General features: G+C 50.2%; 2 protein-coding genes across 8 annotated transcripts in view; both read left to right on the top strand.

Moving 5' to 3' along the window:
* Positions 1 to 2,175, top strand: part of CFAP74 (cilia and flagella associated protein 74) — a 39,368-nt gene extending 37,193 nt beyond the window's left edge. For 5 of the 6 annotated variants that reach the window (XM_076072964.1, XM_076072966.1, XM_076072965.1 and 2 more), the window contains exons 37-39: positions 208 to 335; positions 688 to 819; positions 1,739 to 2,175. In XM_076072964.1, the coding sequence (XP_075929079.1) occupies positions 208 to 335; positions 688 to 819; positions 1,739 to 1,876 (398 nt within the window). In that variant the 3' untranslated portion in view covers positions 1,877 to 2,175. The other variant, XM_076072968.1, reaches the window with a different exon arrangement.
* LOC116950430 (uncharacterized) lies at positions 1,761 to 21,391 on the top strand. Of its 2 annotated transcripts, none has more exons than XM_076072969.1 (16): positions 1,761 to 1,868; positions 7,652 to 7,715; positions 9,071 to 9,229; positions 9,929 to 10,102; positions 10,230 to 10,418; positions 10,861 to 11,034; positions 12,343 to 12,501; positions 15,095 to 15,112; positions 15,271 to 15,315; positions 16,001 to 16,341; positions 16,560 to 16,785; positions 17,488 to 17,804; positions 18,368 to 18,596; positions 18,850 to 18,906; positions 19,818 to 19,875; positions 20,348 to 21,391. In XM_076072969.1, the coding sequence occupies exons 2-16, from the start codon at positions 7,694 to 7,696 to the stop codon at positions 20,382 to 20,384; spliced, it is 2,205 nt and encodes a 734-aa protein (XP_075929084.1). In that variant the 5' UTR covers positions 1,761 to 1,868; positions 7,652 to 7,693; the 3' UTR covers positions 20,385 to 21,391. The 2 variants fall into 2 exon arrangements, with proteins under 2 accessions (XP_075929084.1, XP_032824057.1); XM_032968166.2 differs by lacking the exon at positions 1,761 to 1,868 and adding an exon at positions 4,920 to 6,557.
* Positions 21,392 to 21,454: the final 63 nt, after the last annotated feature.

Here is a 21,454-nt window from a genome sequence, read left to right as displayed (position 1 = left end):
GTTCATATTTACCAAGTGTCGGGTGCGTGTAACGCGTAAACACTTGTATGTTGAACTTCTTTCGCAGCGGAGATTGATGTGCGTGATAAGGTGCAGCACCATGGTGGGGCGTGAGGACTGGAATTTGACAATCCCTGGCGTGCCAGATGCTCACATACCGAGCGGACCGCTGTACTCACTACCACCACGTCGGTGCTGCCCGCGTAGATGTAGTGGCGGCTGTGAAGCCGTTCCTGTTGACGATGAGGAGCACCCAGACGGACGACGGCTTCAGCCCGGTCACTCGAGAGCTCTTCGTGGGCTGCGTGCGCCCTGTACAGCCTAGCAGCAGAAAGGTGGCCAACTCGTTCTATCCTCTACATGTTGCTCTATATAACAAGTGGCAGGAATACTCACCCTGACACATTTTCATTAAATATATTGCGGGTGGTGGGCAATGCAGCAAAAAAACATTACTGTGCTGTACTCCTATGCTCCCATGTCTATGCAGCCCATATTCACCCAAACCACGCTGACCAGCATGATGAAGTATGACAAACTATCAATCAACTGATCAGGCCCTCCTTGTTGCTGTGGAAACAAATGACGAAATCTGCAGTGGACACCTATAGGCTATCTGCCCATGAACCGTGATGATGATGGACACGAATACGTACGATTATGTTCTTAGCATGGTTTCTTTGTCAGGGCGGAGAGTTTATTTTTGACATCGCCGAGGCCCGTGCCAAGGGCTTCACGGTGGAGCCCGTGCGAGGCACCGTGGAGGCGGGGCACAAGAAGAGCGTGCGCGTGACCTGGAGCCCAGTGGACGGACAAGACGTGAGTTCACCACCGGTGCTACCGCGATAACCAAATACCGCCCTCGGCGTACACAAATGCACGCACCCACCCACTGTGGATGTCACGCACTTAACAGTGCACAATTCAAATAGATTCTTACGCTCGTGATATACGCATCGAATTATAAGTGCAGGAATTGAGTCAATTATGAAGAGTGTACGCATATTATTTGCCTTAACACTTAGGCTTTCGCTACCAATATCATCCATAATACAAGTTTTTTGGGTTAGAGCGCGTAAATATATAAATGTCGTTAAACCCGCCACCACCCGACACAGCCAATTAGTAAGGTTTGTCATGTAAACAGAACATGCCAATTCGATTCTAGTGTAGTGGTTTCACAGGAAGCAGACACTTCACGGGGAGGCAACACGTTTATTTCTCGACTTACATAAACCACAACGGGTTAAACTAGACCCTAACGGGGTAACTAGACTACAACGGGGTAACTCTATTACAACAGGGTACGAGACCACAACGATGCTGAACGTGACGAGCGAAGACCCAAGATTGAAGAGCGGAGAAGTGTAGCACGGCAGGTCCCATTCCTGTAGACGGCCCCTCTCGGCTCTCAGGGCCCCCTTCTTATCCTCTGAGTGTGACCTCCCCCGCCCTTGGCCCCGCCTCCTTCTCGATCTTCCTAGAAGGTTCTCGATCCACGCCACCTGTCCCTCTCGGGTTCAACCACCTGTCACATCCTCTCTACCCCCCTTCTCACGTCCACCGGAACTAAGCCCCCGAGGGCCCCCTTAACATACCCTGGTGCCAGCGAGAAGCTTTAACACTTGCAGCTCCACTTTCTCATCAGTAGCTGGCGCTAAACGCCGTAGTGACTCCATTAACGTCGCTACACTAGTACAGCACACGTGTCAAAAAAAAACGGGGCGTTGTGTTGCAGCCGTGGGCGCCAGCGTCCGCGTCCGTGTCGCTGTCCCTGAGGAGCGGTGACGCAACGGAGGCTGTCTCTGTTCTGCTGAGGGCAACGCCGCTGCCTGCAGGAGAGGGGCCTGGCGCCCGCCCCCTCCGACGTCAGTGAGAGATGTTACCCAGCGAGTCGGAGCGAGGACGCCGCTGCGTTGACACTTGTTTAACGCTGTTCTCTGTACCGCGTGTTACTCGACTACATATCGTCAGAATAGTACTTTATAGAATGGGATGGAAAGCACTGGTGCAGAACAGACAAAAGACTGTGCTCTGGTGTTTGGGATGATGGATGGGATGGTTTATTTTCCCTTCCCCCCAGTCGTCCGTGCTCTCGCATCTCTCTTCCCCTGTTTGGCTCAAGACCTTCAACGCTGCATATGATTGTATCTTCAAATAAAATACACAACACAATACTGTATGTGTAAACTATATGCCTATTTTTACTTCTTAAGATGCAGTCGCGTGTAGACGCTATAACTATTTATATGAACAGTCCATCATCTCTCGAGTCGGTTAAATGAGTACCACTTTATGGGGAAGCCAACAGTGGCTGCCCCATGGATAGACTCGCCCTGCCATAGGAATGTGGAAAATCCACCACCAGCTCTGCAGGGTTGTAAACAGCAGATGAGTACCAATGCAGCAGGACACCACTGTGACCTTTGACTTGATTTCTTGACCAAAACTCTGGCCATCGTGGGGCTCACAATAAGGCAGACTCCAAATCGTAAAAACTCAATGCAGTACATTATTGTTTTTAGTGATTATTGAGTCAAACAATCCCATTTTCCACTCTAGTCTGGTGCAGGAGTTAAGGGCGTGCCACGTGGCAATTTCCAGATGTCAAGAGCCCCGCTGACTCAAAGAGCATTGTCAGCAGCAACACGCTAAAACCAGCTGCGTGTGTCGTCCATGTGTGGCCTTATTTGCGTTATTCAAATGCAAAAATTGGCATATGTTCCATAAATATATAGGGTGGCCCAAAAGTCAGGGCACATAGGGTTATTATATTTGTTTTAACACTGATTAAAATATTTTAATTCTTTAAGTCAATATTTTCTCTATTATTATTTATATTCTTGGTTCTTTCGGTAAAGTCACGTAGAAGGGAAACAATAAAATAATAAAAATATAAAACAATAAAATTCTCACGACGTTTCGACTGCAACACAAGCAATCATCATCGGGTGTGAAAACCACAGCAAGAAAATTTGATAAAAGTGGCGGTTATTTTTAACGTTAGCAACACGGAGAGCGATTTGGCAGTTATTCAGATGGACGAGTCCATCTATGTTCGGAAAAGAGGAGGGGGGAGGCGAAAATAATGGATGCGGTCTGAAAGCCACCGTAAGCGTGAACAATCAAGACCCGAAATGGTTTATCAAATCCTTCCAATGATTGCTAAGCCAGAAGCCATCTTCTGTTGAAATTGTCTCTGTGTTTGTATATGTGGAAAGTCTCATGAACGCATCTCTCATGGTAGCCAGATGGCTTGCAAAGAACCTCTGCCTTGGCGAAGTCAATGTCATGTGAGCCTACTGAATTATAACAGTGATCTGCCACGGCAGAGGTGTTGGTCCTACCGTGTTTTAGGTCTGCTTTGTGTTCACGAATGCGGTCCGAGACATGGCATTTGGTTTCTCCAATGTAACTACTACCACAGAGGCAACTTAGTTTGTAGACACCAGGGTACTGTATGTCCGGAATCACATCTTTTACAGACGGAACCAGATCACGGATTTTATGTAATGTGTTGAATCGGACCTGGATCTTGTGTTTATTCAAGATTTTGGAGCTCTTTTTTGTGATCCCCGCAATGTAGGGTAAAGTGATGGTTTTGAAAGGCTCCTCAAGAGGGTCCCTCTTCATGGTTGGAGTGATAGCTTTGCGGATTGTGTAGTCGGAGTAACCATTAGCCTTTATAGCTTGGTGTACGTGCTTGAGTTCACTGGCTATGTGTTCCTGGTCGGATATGCATTGGGCTCTATGGTGCAGAGTCTTGATGAAGGAATTCTTCTGGGATGGATGGTGGTGGGAATCCGGTTTCAGGTAAGCATCCGTATGGGTTGCTTTCATGTAGACAGAGTGGCTCATTGAACCATCAGGTCTCTTTTTTATTAGGACATCCAAAAAAGGTAGCTTGCCATCTTTTTCGACTTCCATGGTAAATCTGATGGCTGGGCGTATGGAATTGATGTGGTCGAAAAATTGGTCTAGAGCAGGCCGGCCATGTGGCCAGATGACAAGTGTCATCCACGTACCTCTTCCACAAGGTTGGGTGCACAGTGGCAGTCTGGATGGCGTCAGTCTCAAATTTCTCCATGAAAATGTTGGCTACAACCGGAGATAGGGGAGAGCCCATTGGGGTGCCCTCAGTTTGTTTGTAGAAAGTTCCATTCCAAGTGAAGTATGTATTGGTTAAGCAGTGTCTCACCAGGGGGGGGGGGGGTACCTCAGTGTTTAGTCCTTGATGAACCAAGTCTTCAATGATTGCGATGGTGTCAGGTACAGGAACTTTGGTGAGTAAGGAAACTACATCAAAACTGACAAGCAGGTCGTCTGGGGACAGGGAAATACCCTTGATTGTCGATACCAGGTGATTAGAATTTTGTACCGCAGAGGTGTTTTTTCCAGTGAAAGGCCGCAGGATTTCAGACAGAAAACGAGCCAATTTGCAGGTGGTGGAGTTGATAGTAGAGACGAAGGGACGAAGGGGTGTATCTACTTTGTTTCCCTTATGTTTCCCTTCTACGTGACTTTACCGAAAGAGCCAAGAATATGAATCCCTGCAGTCACGAAAGCTTTAAATCTAAATTTATTAATATTTACTTTTCTTCCACATTCTCAGATGAAATTTCTAAATGGAAAGAAAATATACTGATTAGACCTCCTTTGCCAGTAGCGTCATCTGGTCGAGCACCAATTGGGTCGAGGCTCAAAAGAAAGCCATCCCTTGGTGTGGACCAATCAGTTTCAAGGACAATGCATATATTATCATAGTGGGTTTTTTTGCATTTTGACTGCAGGTATTGTGGTTAATGCAGACATGAATCCTCGTAAAAAGGTTTCAGTTTTGTTGCCAGAAAAAAGGGGAAAAACCCTATTCTCAAAATATACTGAGTTGAAACAAAACATCATTGATGAATGTTCAAAGATTACACCTGTAATCTTTATAAAGAGCCCTAAATTTAATAAAGTAATTTATTAATACATTCATTATTAATGTTAATGCAGAGCGATATCCGAACTGGTCTTTGCACCAGCACGGTGAAGTATGGTAAAAAAAATGACCTACATGGCATGGGGAGAATTTCTTGCATAAGATTGACAAATTACGATAAATCATCTTGTTATCCAGCTTGCAAGCCCGTTAAAATTAATGAACTTCACCCAACAGTTCCATCTCTGCACCTGGCGCAACAACTATAACATTGAATTGCCGCGAGGCATGGAAGCCCTGGAAAATTAATCTGCACCCACAAGCGTTATATTTTGTCTGGCAATCACATGTGGTAAAAAGTATCAACATAGGCGATTATTCATAATAATAGGCGATTACATGTAATTTCTGCCTCAACTTAACAATTAAAGTCAATGAAAGATCTTGTGGAGGGTTAAACAATACACGGTTAAATAATAAGTTAATAATCTCTACTCACAACGTGCCACGCGGTATTCGCTTCCTTCTCAAAAAGGGACAGAACGACTCGGGGAATCGAGAAGGAACCACAGACCAGTGGCAAAGGCGATGAGCCACTGCTACTGTACCAACAATTGCCCAAGCTCGGTAGTCCTCTTATATATTAATATGAGTGTTAATACACGTGGAAGGAAAACCCGGAGCACGTGGAGAAAACCCATAGGTGCGAGGAGGGCAACGCTATCTCGTCACTCTATCCCATACACCGCTCTATCCCATACAAACTGAACAGGTGGGGTCAACACTTGCTGTACCGAATTATTCTGGCGACCCAGGGTACGTCAATCTCCCCGACGCCCACGGGAAGAGTTTCACAACATGTGTGTAGTGATCCACCAACCCTGGCTGCTACCACAACGGTGTTGGGTTACAGGGCACCTGTAGCATCGTTACCACCGCCCGGCAAGGGCCGGTCCCTATATCACTCACCACTGATGTTGGGCCATGTCCAGGAAAGAATAAGCATTGCGCTACTGCTCTAACCTGACGATTGTGTCCCGTGGAAGTGAAGCCACCGCACTCCTTGGTTGTTAAGCGGAGCTTTGCCTGCAATGACAGGACCACGTGTGGAGCAAGTGAACCTTTATCGGGCGCGTGAACTTTCCAAGCTCTCAAAGCAGCTGGTTGGTGTCATGACATGGCGGTGGTTTTTCTTTTACTGAGATTCACCCCAAATCGGACTCATTCAAGAAACAGACACTCACTGGGCTCTGGGCTCGTGTAAATGGGCGAAATTACCTCCCGGGAATCGACTCAAGTGAGGAGGGCAGCCTTATTTACATCTTATAGCTGGGGCGACCATTAAACAGTCAGCACACATCACTATTCCGTTGACTACAGCGGTTTTGCGCGTCTGTTCATAATAATGATCAGTTTGCTACACGCACACACTCGTACACACGCACACGCACACACGTGTGTGTGTGTGCGAGCGTGTGTATATATAACACAATGTGTCAAGTGTAGAGAGTTGAGGACGGGCACCTAGACGCAGAAGGGTTGTGGAGTGACGATGCTGCTGTGGCTGCTGCTCGTGTGGGTGGCTGGGGTGGTGGTGAACACACGTCTGGGATCTGCTAGTCCCTTCAGAGAGGTACACAAGTACACGGGTGCATTAGGTACACGGGTACATCAGGTACACAGGTACATCAGGTACACGGGTACATCAGGTACAGTGGTACATCAGGTACAATGGTCCATCAGGTACAATGGTATATCAGGTACACGGGTACATCAGGTACAGGTACACGGGTACATCAGGTACAATGTTACATCAGGTACAATGTTACATCAGGTACAATGGTACATCAGGTACAATGGTATATCAGGTACACGGGTACATCAGGTACATCAGGTACACGGGTACATCAGGTACAATGGTACATCAGGTACACGGGTACATCAGGTACAATGGTACATCAGGTACACGGGTACATCAGGTACACGGGTACATCAGGTACAATGGTACATCAGGTACACGGGTACATCAGGTACAATGTTACATCAGGTACAATGGTACATCAGGTACAATGGTATATCAGGTACACGGGTACATCAGGTACATCAGGTACACGGGTACATCAGGTACAATGGTACATCAGGTACACGGGTACATCAGGTACACGGGTACATCAGGTACACAGGTACATCAAGTACACGGGTACATCAGGTACACGGGTACATCAGGTACAATGTTACATCAGGTACAATGTTACATCAGGTACAATTGTACATCAGGTACACGGGTACATCAGGTGCACGGGTACATCAGGTACAATGTTACATCAGGTACACGGGTATATCAGGTACACGGGTACATCAGGTACACAGGCACATCAGGTACACGGGTACACGGATGGACGGGTACAACAGGTACCCATGCACCTGGTTAGCGCGCTGTGCTAAGAACCCAGTAACCCGAATTCGATTCCCGCTCACAGCCAACACCAGGTGACAATTACCTGAACCGGTCCTCGGCCTCCCCTATGTCGACTCAGCCCTAAATGAGTACCTGGTGCGGTGTAAACATCGCCATTGGGGAGATAAAGGCGGTTGGGCGTGGTGCTGGTTACCAACACCCTTGTATATCGTGCCAGCTTTGATCCGTGCTCGCTAACAGCACTTTCCCCAATAGTTGTTTAAGGTTATAGGGGGCGATCTTTGTCTTGTGTGTGTGTGCCTCATCAGGAGAATGAGGTCGAGCTGCGAGAGGGTGGTAAATTGTCCCACATGCTGTCGAAACGACACAAAGGTAAAGCCACTCCTGGAGGTCGGGCGTCTTCCTAAACCATTTATGCCGGTTGAGATATTTCCTGTACGGGTTTCAAGTTTAATCATCAGCATTATCCTCGCGTGCATGTTGACGCTGCCTTTGTGGCTCATGACTTAAGTACTCATTCTAACCGCTCCCAATGGACAAAAATTGATGCTATTTCACCCATATCTTTCTCATCGAATCTCTTCTACATACCACACGTGACCACTGCCTGCTTACTCAGATTCCATTTCTCTCCACAATACCCCTTCGCTGTGGCCCCGTGTGGATTCCGTTTCTCGTTTTAGTTTTTGCCTCCCAAGCCCTGCTGAGTTCTCGTGAGTGAATGCATTCGCGGCTGTACATTCACTTACTGGCTCGTACATTACACATCGCCTACCATCCCCGTCCTGGAAATGACAACCTGATGACCAACATAGGACGTTAACATGTTGGCTTTTGCGACCAATATCCATAATAGGTTTTTTTGGGTTAGATCGCGTAAATATAAATGTGTCGTTAAACCCGCCACCACCCGACACAGCCAATTAGAAACGTTTTTACGGCTGTGTCGGCACATTTATATTTACAACACATTTATATTTACGCGATCTAACCCACAAAAACCTATATTATGAACATAGGACTTGTTTGAAAATAACCCATGCTGGCTTCTTGACCACACGATTAACTTGATGATACGCTCACACAATGCGGCCATTCAATTTTGGTCACCCTCAAGAAAGCAGTACTCTCTGAGCAATCGCCTTCGTGTGCTATCAAAGCTCTTGCCATCCTCTTTCATCGCGCCATCTTTCAAGGTCAGTGTGCCGTATCTCTTCGGTTTCCTTAACCCTGTCGCCACAAAGAGGCACCGTGCTGTTCAGATCATGTCCCAAGATCTGTTAATCGTCCCCAAAGCCAGTCAGTTATATTGTGAGTGTGAGGCAGTGTTGAGGGCGAATGTGGCATTAGCTCGGTGGACATTGTGGTTGAGCACTCAACTTCAGGTTGAAAGTTTAAGTCCTAGTAGAGGGTTAACTCGGCCCCTCATCAAGTTGTATTTTGGATATACTGTCCCCCAGCATGGGAATGTGGAATTTTCACCACTGGGTCGGTACAACCACCAGATGTGAGATCCGCCCCATGCTTCGAGCCGCATTCCTTTCTCGGTAACCTTCTCCCTTGCTGGTGATGGTGACGTGACTAGCTCTTCCCGCCGGTCATCACAACAAGAGGGCCCAACCACTGACTTGCGAGCGTGGCCGTTCGACTTCGTCCATGGGCGGCGGCGGCGGCGGTGCTGCTGTGCGTGCATCTCCGCTGACCACGTCGTGCCCCGGTTCCCGTAGGTGGGGAAACGGGCGGCGCACCATGCGTGTTCCCCTACATTTACGGCGGACGCAAGTACGACTCGTGCACGCTGGACGGGCGCAGCGATAACCGCTGGTGGTGCGCCACCACGGGCAACTACAACACCGACGGCTACTTTGGCTTCTGCTCCTTCAACAGTAATTGGCGCGCCAGGCGGGACCCGCCACCACACCACATCCACTGTTAACTGTGGCGACTAATCACGTGCTACCCTAACTGCGGTCTACAAATGACCCGGGCAATGTTGGCCAACGACGTGATCAATTCTCCTCCAGCGTGGCTGCGTACACCGTGGCGGTGTTTATGTTTTAGCAAACGTGCCGGGAGCATAGGCCTGATGGCCTACACAAGTAGCCGGCTGGTTAAGTTAATTTTAATTTGATTTGGATTTAAGTTAGCTTAACACCATTAGTTATATTTTAGAAATGACACCACGTGATGGTCTTAAAGAGACGGCCTCTGATCTAACCAATCTCGCCGACCTTGGGAAACCCGACGATTCTCATCCCTCTCCCGTGCCTCTGGTTTGAGGGAGATGCTGACAGTCATCGGCTCAGCTCGGGGGTCTTGTGGCTAGCTCCACAGGCCGATACACGGTGCGGGGGGGAGACAGCGCTTGTCACTTTGGAGCCAGGGCCACTCGCCTGTTTGCATCTCCAACTGCACAATGCAATGATACCCCCAGTCTCGGACACCTGCTGCTGTGATGGCACAAAGCCATCATGTCCTGAAGTCAGTTGCCAGCTGCTCGCATTTGGAGTCCCTTCACTCAAACTCCGTTGTTGGTGACCAGTGAATCCATTGCATTCATTGGTTAATATTCGATCATTCAACAGCTCTGCCAACAATCATGGGGCACGGCGGAGGAACGGCGTGCGTGTTCCCGTTCATCTACAATGGAAAAACGTACAAAACGTGCACGCTGGACGGGCGAACTGATGGGCGCTGGTGGTGCGCCCACACTGGCAACTACGACACCGACAAAAAATACGGCTTCTGCACAACAGCTGGTAATGTACGCCGGGGCGGCGCCCACTCACACTTTGCCCCCGGCGCGGCACCCACTCACACTTTGCCCCCGGGGCGGCACCCACTCACACTTTGCCCCCCCCCCCCCCCCCCCTGGGGTTGATGCAGGCATTGTTGGCTTGGGCAGTTCGGAATCACGGGCAACGGGGCCGACCCCGCGGTGCGTCTTCCCCTTCGTGTACGCGAAGCAGAGCTACAATGGGTGCACACAGGCCGGCCGCGACGACGGTCGCTGGTGGTGCTCCACCACCGACAACTACGACATAAACCGGACATGGGCCTACTGCTCCAACAATGGTAATCACGCGGTGCTCGCAAGCGTGGTCGAGCGGTCCCTTCCTGCTGCAGTGATTTACAGGGGAGCGGTGGCGTAGTGGTTAGCACACTCTGCTACGAACCCGGCTCCCGGAGTTCGATTCCCGCTCACAGTCAACACCTGTGACGATTATCTGAACCGGTCATGGAGTTCCCCTAGGTCGACTCAACAAGAGTACCTGATGCAGTGTGTAAACATCAACCGAGCGTGGTGCCGGCCACCCACCCCTTCGCGTGCCAATGCCGGCCTTCGTAGGTGATCGCTAACAGCACTTGCCCCAAAATTACGTTTTGACATTTAAAACCCGATTCTAGTTTACTCAAATCCGTGTAACCAATTCAAATAGAATCTTAACACCTGGCCGCTGCCACGCCTGCTGCTGCTGGTGGTGCTGCATGTCCCCGGCGCGTTTGTCTCCCCCAGCCATGATGACGTCTGGCGGCAACGGGGGCAGCGCCGCCTGCATGTTTCCGTTCCTGTACGGCGACAAGGCGGTGTACGAGTGCACGCTGCTGGGGCGCACCGACTCGCACCTCTGGTGCGCCACGACGCCCAACTACCGCACCGACAAGAAATACGGATTCTGCGGCCGCGCGGGTAACACGGCGCACGCGGAAGCAGTACACACGGTGACCCCTGTAGGGACGCGGCAGCAGTAACACGGTGACCCCTGTAGGGACGCGGAAGCAGTACACAATGACCCCTGTAGGGACGTGGCAGCAGTAACACGGTGACCCCTGTAGGGACGCGGCAGCAGTAACACGGTGACCCCTGTAGGGACGCGGCAGCAGTAACACGGTGACCCCTGTAGGGACGCGGCAGCAGTAACACGGTGACCCCTGTAGGGACGCGGCAGCAGTAACACGGTGACCCCTGTAGGGACGTGGAAGCAGTAACACGGTGACCCCTGTAGGGACGCGGCAGCAGTATCACGGTGACCCCTGTAGGGACGCGGCAGCAGTATCACGGTGACCCCTGTAGGGACGCGGCAGCAGTAACACGGTGACCCCTGTAGGGACGCGGCAGCAGTAACACGGTGACCCCTGTAGGGACGCGGCAGCAGTAACACGGTGACCCCTGTAGGGACGTGGAAGCAGTAACACGGTGACCCCTGTAGGGACGTGGTAAACCAAAGCGATGGCTAAAGTACCTGCGGTAACTGTAGTAAACAGTCGTAATGCAGTAAACATAATGACAAGTCTTCGTACTAATGCAGCGACAATAGCAACACAGTAATTTTAGCAATGTGGTAACTGTAGCAACACGGTTACTATAACGCGATAATGCAGTAACTATAGTACAGTAAATATAGTAAAGCACTAACTGTAGTAATGCAGTAACCATAGTAACGCGGTCGTGATAGTAAAAAAGGAACCAAATTAAAACACAGTAACTATAGTTATGCAGTAACCAGTGACGCAGTAACCAAAGCAACTCCTTAGCTATATTAACACAGTAACCACAGTAACTATCTTAGCGCAGTAACCATAGTAACACAATACCATAGTGACAGAGCTACCAATGTATTTCATAAAACACAGCTCCACACAAACTACGTCTCCTCTGCCATCTGGGTGCTCGCAGGGCACCCCGCTCTCAGTAACAGATTCTCTATTTGTCCTGGATAAATCCTTTGAGCTATGCAGTTCTTTTTTCCACAACATCCAGGAGGGACGAGTCGTAAAGTTACAACAAGGGTGTTGTTAGAGTGCACGGGGCTGAGCGGGGATGTCGGCATCCGTGCATCTGTGCGTGACTGTCCTTACACACTCCGTGTGTGTGCGTGACTGTCCTTACACACTCCGTGTGTGTGCGTGACTGTCCTTACACACTCCGTGTGTGTGCGTGACTGTCCTTACACACTCCGTGTGTGTGCGTGACTGTCCCCACCTGCACCGTCGCCAGGCGGCTACTTGGAGGAGCCCTCGTGCATCTTCCCGTTCGTCTACAATGGGCAGAGCTACAGCGGCTGCACTCAGGACGGCCGCACCGACGGCAAGTGGTGGTGCTCCACCACCGCCAACTACGACAGCGACAAGAAGTGGATCGTCTGCCCCGTCGCGGGTAACGCTCGCGCTCCGTCTCACGCGCGCCGTACCGCCCGCGGGCACCGATCGCGGCGGGACGGGAGCACGTGGCGAAACTAGTTCCGGTGCCCCTCGTGCGTGGTACACGATAGTGGGGATGCAGGGGGAACCCGTACGGCGTCATCATCAGTCCCCTGTGGGGGTCATGGGGTCACCTGTGAATGCTTTGGACATGTACTTTCCCCACCTGTTGAGGACTTTTGCGATCTGTGCAACATCTGCTGCCGAGCTCCCTGTCCAAGACGCTCGGTTCACAGCCGGCCCCTCCTTGGCCTTCCTCTCTTCCTCAGCCCCTTTTCACGTTCAAAGTTTATTTTGTTTAACAGGATGAGAACTCAAGAGGCTAATTTTAAAGAGGGACCTGGGTCACCAAAATGACAAAAGCAATAACATGCAAGTACAACAATGAAGAAAACTGAATATTTAAAAAACACATTACATAACATATTAGATAGGGCACAAACATTAATGAATACAGTACTGGATTAAATAAAATTGGCTGTAGTTTCCGTTAAACTGGACCCTGCAGGGCACTGGTGGAGCCAGTGGGGGGGGGGGGGGGGGGGGGGTGGAGTGGCACGTGCCCCCCCCCCCTCGATCGGATCATTGGGTTTATTAGTAATAAATCGGAATTTTGCGACCGCTACTGCTACTGTGTAGCATATTATTATGCCCCAGGGACTCTATGAGATGATAGGACAATAGCCTAAGTCCATAATTAGCAATAAGTACGGAAAAGAAGTTATAAGCGACTCAGAATTATGCGCAGTTGCTTACACAGTACACGACTTCCCTGAAGGCATTCACCTTCAGCGAGCGCGATGCCGATCACACACGGTTAGAATTCGACCTTCGATCGATGGCTGCGCCATCGCCGCACACGCGTCGAATATAAAGCAAGGGACAAGTCCTTACTTACTAACAACTCCTATCATTTTTCATTGCTGGAGGGGTTTCCCCCCCTACCTGAAAATCCTGACTCCGCCATTGCTGCAGGGTGGTGTTGAAAATCCCCCTCTGTTGCTTGAATGACGGGACCAAACCATTGCAGCTTCCTCCTCTTTACAATAATAATTCCAACTTGCAATGCCAAAGGTATTTGTTCACTCTCAACAAGAGACGACGACTCAGAGGCACGAGGGACCACAGACGAGTAGGGAGGCAGCCACGGTGGCGAGATGTTAATTACCTCGCATGGTATACAGGAGGAGGTGGGTTTGACCCCAACCCTGACACCTGTATATTTTTTGAGTTTGCATGTTCTCCCCGCGGTCGTGTGGATTTTTCTCCAAGTCCTCCAGTTTTTCCCTCCACATTTAGAAACATGCGTGTAGAGTAATTGGCTGCTATAAATTTTCACATGATAAGCCACTTAACTGAGTGAACAATTGTGGCCAGGTCGCTTCTGATAAAATAGCTATATAGCTCAGTGGGCCTTACCTGTTGGTAGCAAATGCTACCAACAATTAATTGTCCAAGCTCTGTGGTCCACTGTATATTAAGATTTTGTTTGCCATTAACAAGAGTTTATACATGTGGAATGGAAGAACCCGGAAAAAACCCACACGTGTGAAGGAACAATCGTCTTATCGTGTACAGCAGGGACAGATTATTATGAAAGTCCACATTTTGCTGAATCGCCTTCTTCTGGCAAGCCAGGGCACAGGAAGGGAGTTTCACAATCTTTGCCCCGGGGCCCTGCTAACCGAGCTACACGACAGCAGAGTGCTGAATTAAAGTTGTGTGCCACCACTCTTGCCCTCACAGTCGTGTGCTCCGTTGATTTAATTCGGAGTTACACTGTAACCCTTGCATAGCCTACTTTGTCCACGCACGCGTGGTGGCGAGTTTTGTCTTCTCGAGGAGGCTCCACCACCCTTCCCCACCGTCCCACTTGGTGTCTTCCACCTCAAGTTCCCCCTGTTATAAAAGTATCGACTGTAACCGCTCTGCACATAGGTCACCAGAGCCCTCGCCGTGAAATGAAACGTCTCAGTGTCAAAGGTGTCCTGGAGCAATCAGTGGAGACATAAGCAGAATCAATTAACAGCAACACAACCTATATTTCTAAATCAGCTCAAGCCTCCCTTACATCACGCAGCTTCTGCGTGGCCATCCCCACTCTGAAACCCTCTCCCCGCCCACTGTGAGAACAGATTCCGCTCCGTGCAGCAGCAGCATCGAGGCCTTGATGCAGCCTCCCTCCCCATTCTCATCTCTCCTGACCCTACACTCCCGTTCCTCCGCTCTTTCTCCGTTTCCTCCTATTCCCCGTTCTCTCTCTTCCCTCTCCCGTACCTCTCTCTTTTCCCCTTGCATTACGTCCTTGACTCCACTCTCGTTCCCGTGGCAGTCACGGCTAACAAGTTGCCAGTACTGTACTGTAAAAATTACCAATGTTAAATGAACGAGGAAACCGTTTAGATTACTGAACTACTAAAAACACGGATGTCTATTTAACTCGATGGTTAAATATTTTTGGTTTACTGCATTGCAGAAGTCCGTTGACAAACGTTTTGTGTTATTTAATGAAACGTTGGTAATTACATATTTTATTTTTTTCTTCACAGTGGCTACAGCTGTGCCAAGTGAGTGCCTGCACTGGTGTTTACCGCTCCATAATTACTCGGGATGAACACGTGTCCTCTGGACAATGTTGTATATTTTCACTGTGAACTTGTGCCTACTTTGTTGAAGTGTCCGTGTACAAGTGCAGTGATTCACACGACAGTATTTATTGTTCCAGCTGTCGCCCCAACCGCCACCGTTCAGCCCAAAGTCGTCGTCTCGGGTGAGTCAGACTCTGCCATTTACCCAGCTCGAGATCCTCACCATCGACTGGAAGGGACGATGGCCAATGGTCGAAATTAACAACGGAGTGCCAAGCAAATGACAACTGATTATTTACCCAGGATGTAGTTTCTTTAGAATCACAATTCACCCCCGACCGTCTACCGTTCTCGTTAACCAAACTGGCATCCGTTTCAAAATCTGTTTGTATTTAAACGAACCACAGTTTAATTACAGGTTGCCGAAACCCAGAATATTCCTGGTTCTTTCGGTAAAGTCACGTAGAAGGGAAACAATAAAATAATAAAAATATAAAACAATAAAAAAAATATTCACGACGTTTCGACTGCAACACAAGCAATCATCATCAGATGTGAAAACCACAAATTTTCTTGTGGTTTTCACACCTGATGATGATTGCTTGTGTTGCAGTCAAAACGTCGTGAAAATTGTATTGTTTTATATTTTTATTATTTGATTGTTTCCCTTCTACGTGACTTTACCGAAAGAACCAAGAATATGAATCCCTGCAGTCACAAAGGCTTTAAATCGAAACCCAGAATGTTACATTATAAGAGATTGCGATAACGAGGCCTTTATCCAACAGTGGATAGATCATGGCCAATGCTGACGACAGTGGTGCACCGCTGCCCGGGCTGCCTCCCTATCCGTGTCTGGGAGTGCAGCGGCCGCAGGGAACCGCGAGGCGGACTTCGTGTTCGTGGTGGACGGCTCGGAAGGCGTGTCAGCGGCCAACTTCGCGTTGCTGCGCCAGGTGCTCGCGCGCATCGTGGCCGGCATGGACGTGCGCGCCGAGGCCACGCGTGTCGCCGTGGTGACGGTGGGGGGCGCGCCCAGGCTCAGCGTCGCCCTCAACTCTTTCAGCGACAAGGCGCATCTCGTGGCGGCCATTGAGCGGCTCGGCCACCCGGGTGGCGCTCGCAACCTGGGTCACGCGCTGCAGTTCCTGGTCAGCGACGTCCTGCGTCCGGACAAGGGCTCACGCATCCAGCAGGGAGTCCCGCAGGTGCGCACGGTGCGGTGCAACGAGCACGGCGCGGAGCCGCGGTGTAGCGGTCGGCGCCGCGAACCCGGCGAATCGAGTTCAATTCCCGCTCACAGCCGCCGACACCGGTGACCGATTATCTGAAACGGTGCCGTGCCTCCGCTCGGTAAAATTGGCCTCAAACGAGTACACAGTGCTCACTACTGTGGGGCGGGCGGTGGCTCCGTGCGTGCGTGCAGATGATTTACGTGATCATGGGAGGAAAGTCTGAGGACGACGTCGCCATGGCAGTGGGGCAGTTGCGCACGATGGGCGTGCGCGTGTCGGCGTTCGGAGCCGGATACCAGGACTCGGCGGCGCTGGGTTCCATCGCTACGTCCGGCTCGCTGGTGCGCAGCTGGAGCAGCTTCCAGGCTCTGCTGTCCGACAGTGCCAGCCTCACCGGCAATGCCATCTACTTATCGGGTGATTAGCTTCAGGCGCAGCTTCCGTGTCAAGTCAGATGCCACCCTGCCCTCACCAGCGTGGGAAAGTATGACCAATACCCCCCCCCCCCACAAACCCCACGACCCGCATGACATGGCGGAGACCGTCATACCGGGCTAGTCCTCTATGCGTGTATTAGTAACGAGCAGCCTAACATTCCATTTATACCATTGCAGCAGTCAACCTACGAGGAAAACAGCACCTGCGAAGCGAAAGTGGAATTTCCCCCACTGGTTCTGGGCCACTGAGTGCCACCGCAAAAAATGCTCATTTGACCCGGGAGAGACTTGTGCATGTTGTATGTTGAACTTATTTTGCACCGTACGTATCCAACCGTGCTAATCGGTTCAGGAGTTGCATCTAAAGTGGCGCTTGCTTAAACGCCTCAACTCAAAGCACCTCGCATCCTTGTGCGGCACAAGGTGTTGGCACAGCATCGGCCTGCAAGCGGGCATTATTCTAGGAGTAGGGGGAGATCAGTCCATCTCCTTTAACCAATATATGAAATTAACCCATTGAGGGACTGCGTAAGTCGGTCGCGTGCTCCACTTGCCAAGTTCGGCTCAGAGAGGTTCCACCGCCCAGGCCGGGTTGGAACGACGCACAGCGGCGAATGTTTCCCGGCGCCTCTTTTGAAAGCGCAGTCCGAGCCGAGCTCACGCGTGCCGTCGTCCCTTGCAGAGTCGTCGGCGAGCATCGTGTTCGTGGTGGACGCATCGGGCGCCGTCAAGGCGGACGAGCTGCAGGCCGTGGGCCGCTTCATCGTGAGCATGGCGCACCGCTTGAGCCTGGGCGAGGGGCATACGCGCCTCGGCGTGGTGCTCTACGGCGCGACGCCCTCCACCCTCGTGGTGCCCGGGGAGCTCAGCTCGGCGCAGCAAGTGGAGGCGAAGCTCGCCGGTGGCTTGCGCCTCATGGGCGGCGCCACCAACACGGGCGCCGCCCTCACGTTCGCCCTCAACAGCGTCATGACGGCAGAGCCCCCCAAAATACCCAAGGTGCCGCGTGCAGTCACTGGATTTTCAGTTTTTTTTTTTTTAAACACAGTTGCTGAGCGCAGTGCACAAAGGCCAAATGAATCGCGCGGCTAGCAGCACTGAGCTGTACGAGATAAGAGTGAACACTTTGTAAGGGCTTTGTAAAACAATTACATGGGAAGGAATTCTCAAGTGGAGCAGTGCGAGGAAAGAAGCAGAGAGGTTAATTTAAAGCGTGAGAGGGGCTACCTGAGTAATGGGACACTCTGACCCAATGCGAGGGGCTAGTCGTTGGCGTGGCTATGTAAAGATAGGCGGGGCTCACATGCAGAGGGGCTTCCAGCTCTCCCAGTGTCCTGGTTGAGCCTCCTAGATATTTGGTATCGTCCTTTTAAGTAAATTGTTACATTGCTCGCTCTCGTAGGTTGAACAGGGGGAGCGACAGAGCGCCGACGAGCTGCACCACAAATCTGTTAGTGCCGAGTTTGATTCATGGCCGTGGCTAACATCAACGGCAAGTGACATCTCAACTTGGCCCACAACAACCCGTTGTAAACGAAACGACGGATCCGCTTGTTGCGCAGAGCATCGTGCTGGTGACGTGGGGCCCATCTAGCGACGACGTCTCTGCAGTGCCGGCGCTGCTTCAGCAGCACGCCGTGAGCATGCTGGCTATCGGCGTGCGCGGCGCCAACCAGGGTCAGCTGGACGTGCTCGCGTCGCGTGGAGGGAAGGCGTTTCAGATTTCCAGCGGATCCCTGCTGCTGCAGCTGCAGGGACAGATTCTGACCAGGACCCTCTATATCGCCAGTGGTACCGACCCAGCACACCCGCTTTCTCCGTATCATTCTGACGCTGCGTTTCGGTCCTGTTTTCCCGAGTATTTTTGCGAATGGTCGAAAATTGGTAGCCGATCGAGAAAAATTGGCTGTGCAAGAGAGGGATAATAACAACACAAAAACAATCTCCGGGAGATATTATAAACCTGCTTGCCATACTCAAGCCATTTTTAGAGATGCATTTTGATCTCCCGTGCCGCGCACCCAATAACGTGTTTGTGCTGCAGACGTGACAATCCATTACCTCGACCGTGGAAAGATTGAAATGGAGGAATACGAGGAAGGTGAGACTCCCAGAAGCGCCGGCGTGCAGTCGAGGTCCCCACTGCGCGCCCTGAGCAGACTTTGTGTTTGGGAGCAACCCCCCCCCCCGCCACTTTCAAAAGAAGTAGAGACGTGAAATCTGGGTGGTGGAGAGCGGAAAGTGAGGGGTTCTGGGCAGAGGATGACAGTGGGGGCGGTAACCCACCCCCAATGAGCCTTCTCTGCACACGTTGTGGCCCTGTGGTATTTTGCTAACGTGTCTATAAGAATTATAAATATACAAGTAACACTTTTCATACCTGTCCACAAAGCAACATTCTTTATGCATTGATAATTTCAACTGAAATATGTGTGATGTGGGAAGCAAGTGTATTTGTGATTTATTAGTTACAATGCATGTGCCTTTTTTTCCCCAATATTCCATCATCGCCATCACGAACCGTGATCTATCGTCTGTCGGACGAAGGCCTCGGCATGCCCTCACCATGCCTCATGTTCCCACAATGCCAAGATCCATCTCGCTCCTACACGCCATCTGACTTTAAACCTCCATGGCCACGATGGTCATCCTCTTGGGCACATTTCTGCCTTTGGATTCCATCCCATGACCAGTCTCCATCTATCGGCCATCATCCCTTTTAGCCATGATGGGTCCTTCCCAATCCAGCTTACTTCACTCAATACAGTTTATCATGTGTGTTCTCAGCTTCATGTGTTCCTCTTTCGGTATGCACATGCATCTCTTCATGCTGCTTTGCGCACTCAGTTTTTGTTCCAAGTCTATGTTCGTGTTTGTGATCTCCATATGCCATTGGAGGTAATAATAACTCACTAAAAATATTTTTCCAGTCATCTAGTATACAGCTTGTCGTTAATCGAGTTCAGCCTTTCACAAAATAAGTTTGTATCACTTACCATACTTCTCTTACAGGCGCAGTCATCAACTGTGCAGATGCTGATCTGAATGAACTCAAGAACTCTGGATTCAAGTAAGTGTTGCCGAGTGAATGTTGAACCTGGCCACTGAGAGTTCATGAGGGCCGGAAATTCACAAAGTCGAATGTTCCCTTTAACCGAGGTCCTTCACCTTGTGCTCACATTATCTGCCGAAGTCACAATTTTCACTCTCTTCCTTGACGTGAGACATTTTCACAATTCGAGGTTGCGCTTAAAGTTAAAGTCGGATTGTCTATCTATATGCACAGTTTTATTTAGATTGGCGTCACATAAACTAAAATTAGTAATTCTCAGAGCTGTCATATATAAAAATTAAGCGCGCAACTAAATTTAATGCGACGATTTTACTGGGCAGTCACTGGCGACCACCATCAATCAGCCTTCTACGCTTGGAAATCGCAGGCATCCAAAACGTGGATTCAAACCCAGCTTCTCAGCGACGCCAACTCGGCGCTCTCACCTCTAAATTTGCACCGTTAACATTCAACATCTCGCCCCCTGCAGCGTGGTCTGCCAGAAGAACACAGAGGTTTGGAAATGAGTCTGAGGGGTTCTACCCGTCGCCGCACGCTCGAGGCTCGGCTCACGAGCGGCCCGGACAGCCTCCTACCCCTCCCTCGTGCCGTGGTCTCTCCTCGGCGACGAGACAACCCCATGAGCCTCCTCCAGCCTCGCCGACGGTTGACGTGCAGATGCACGGCACGCGGTGCGAGAGGCGCCACGGCCTCTAAAGGTCCACGGTCTTAAAGCGTATTCAAGCAGCTTAAATAACCTAATGGTGTGAAATTTTTAGGTATAACGTCTTAGTAATACAGTGCATGTTTGGTATCCGCTAGTTTTTTTTATTTAAACTTTTAATCGCCACTGAATAGAGGGAAGCGTTTCAAACGGACGGGCAATGTATAGCTATGGCACAATGCGAAGGTGCATGCATGAGAACTTTGTGTTCGGAGCGGTATTCAGTGGCGGTTTCGATGGAGTTTACTCACCTGGAGCTACAATAAATGGTTTGCGGGGACTGGTATTTGTTGGGGGTTTTTTTCTGCCAGATATGAGACTTTATGAAACATAGATGTTTGGTCGATTTACTTTCTGGGGCCTCACCGTGCTTCCGAGTCATCGGCTTCTGCAGCTCTCATTATTTCGGGTCGGTTGCTAAGGCCGTGATGAATTTTATTTGACTGGCATCAGCCTGTAAGGGTCATGATAATTACGCTTGCATCTTCATCATGGGAATGGGAGTATTTGTAAGCACTACACAAGGCAAGGTTTGTGCAATTATTTCTCCTCAAGAGGGGGAGTAGACAAGCTGCCCCGGCACATCAGAAATAAGAAGTCGTGTGGTTTCCTATGTCTTCCTACACTGGTTGTGCCACACTCAGTGTGCGATGCGTGTGAACGCTGTGTGACATGTTATCACGACTGTAACGTGTTATCAGGGTTGCACTTTTGCGGAGGGAGATAAACATTACGAAATGTACTTGGTAATTTCCTCATTGTATCTGAATTTAGGCCGTTTATTTTAATAAAAGTTATATGAGAACTCCACAGGATGATTAACAATGCCAGTCCTTGCTAGAAACGTATCCTACTCCACGTAAGCCACCTTGC

This window comes from Petromyzon marinus, chromosome 39 (genome assembly GCF_048934315.1).
Source record: "Petromyzon marinus isolate PM22_M1 ecotype Great Lakes invasive population chromosome 39, UKy_Petmar_22M1.pri1.0, whole genome shotgun sequence".
NCBI classification, from domain to species: Eukaryota; Metazoa; Chordata; class Hyperoartia; order Petromyzontiformes; family Petromyzontidae; genus Petromyzon; species Petromyzon marinus.
This window is presented reverse-complemented; position numbering and strand designations above follow the sequence as displayed.

What these genes read in the sequence shown, in the direction of transcription:
- LOC116950430 (XM_032968166.2), top strand. Translation starts at nt 6,477, where the DNA reads ATGCTGCTGTGGCTGCTGCTCGTGTGGGTGGCTGGGGTGGTGGTGAAC. An exon ending in CTGCTAGTCCCTTCAGAGAG is followed by an intron (nt 6,558 to 7,651) that starts GTACACAAGTAC and finishes GTGCCTCATCAG; the next exon opens with GAGAATGAGGTCGAGCTGCG. An exon ending in CGGATTCTGCGGCCGCGCGG is followed by an intron (nt 11,035 to 12,342) that starts GTAACACGGCGC and finishes CACCGTCGCCAG; the next exon opens with GCGGCTACTTGGAGGAGCCC.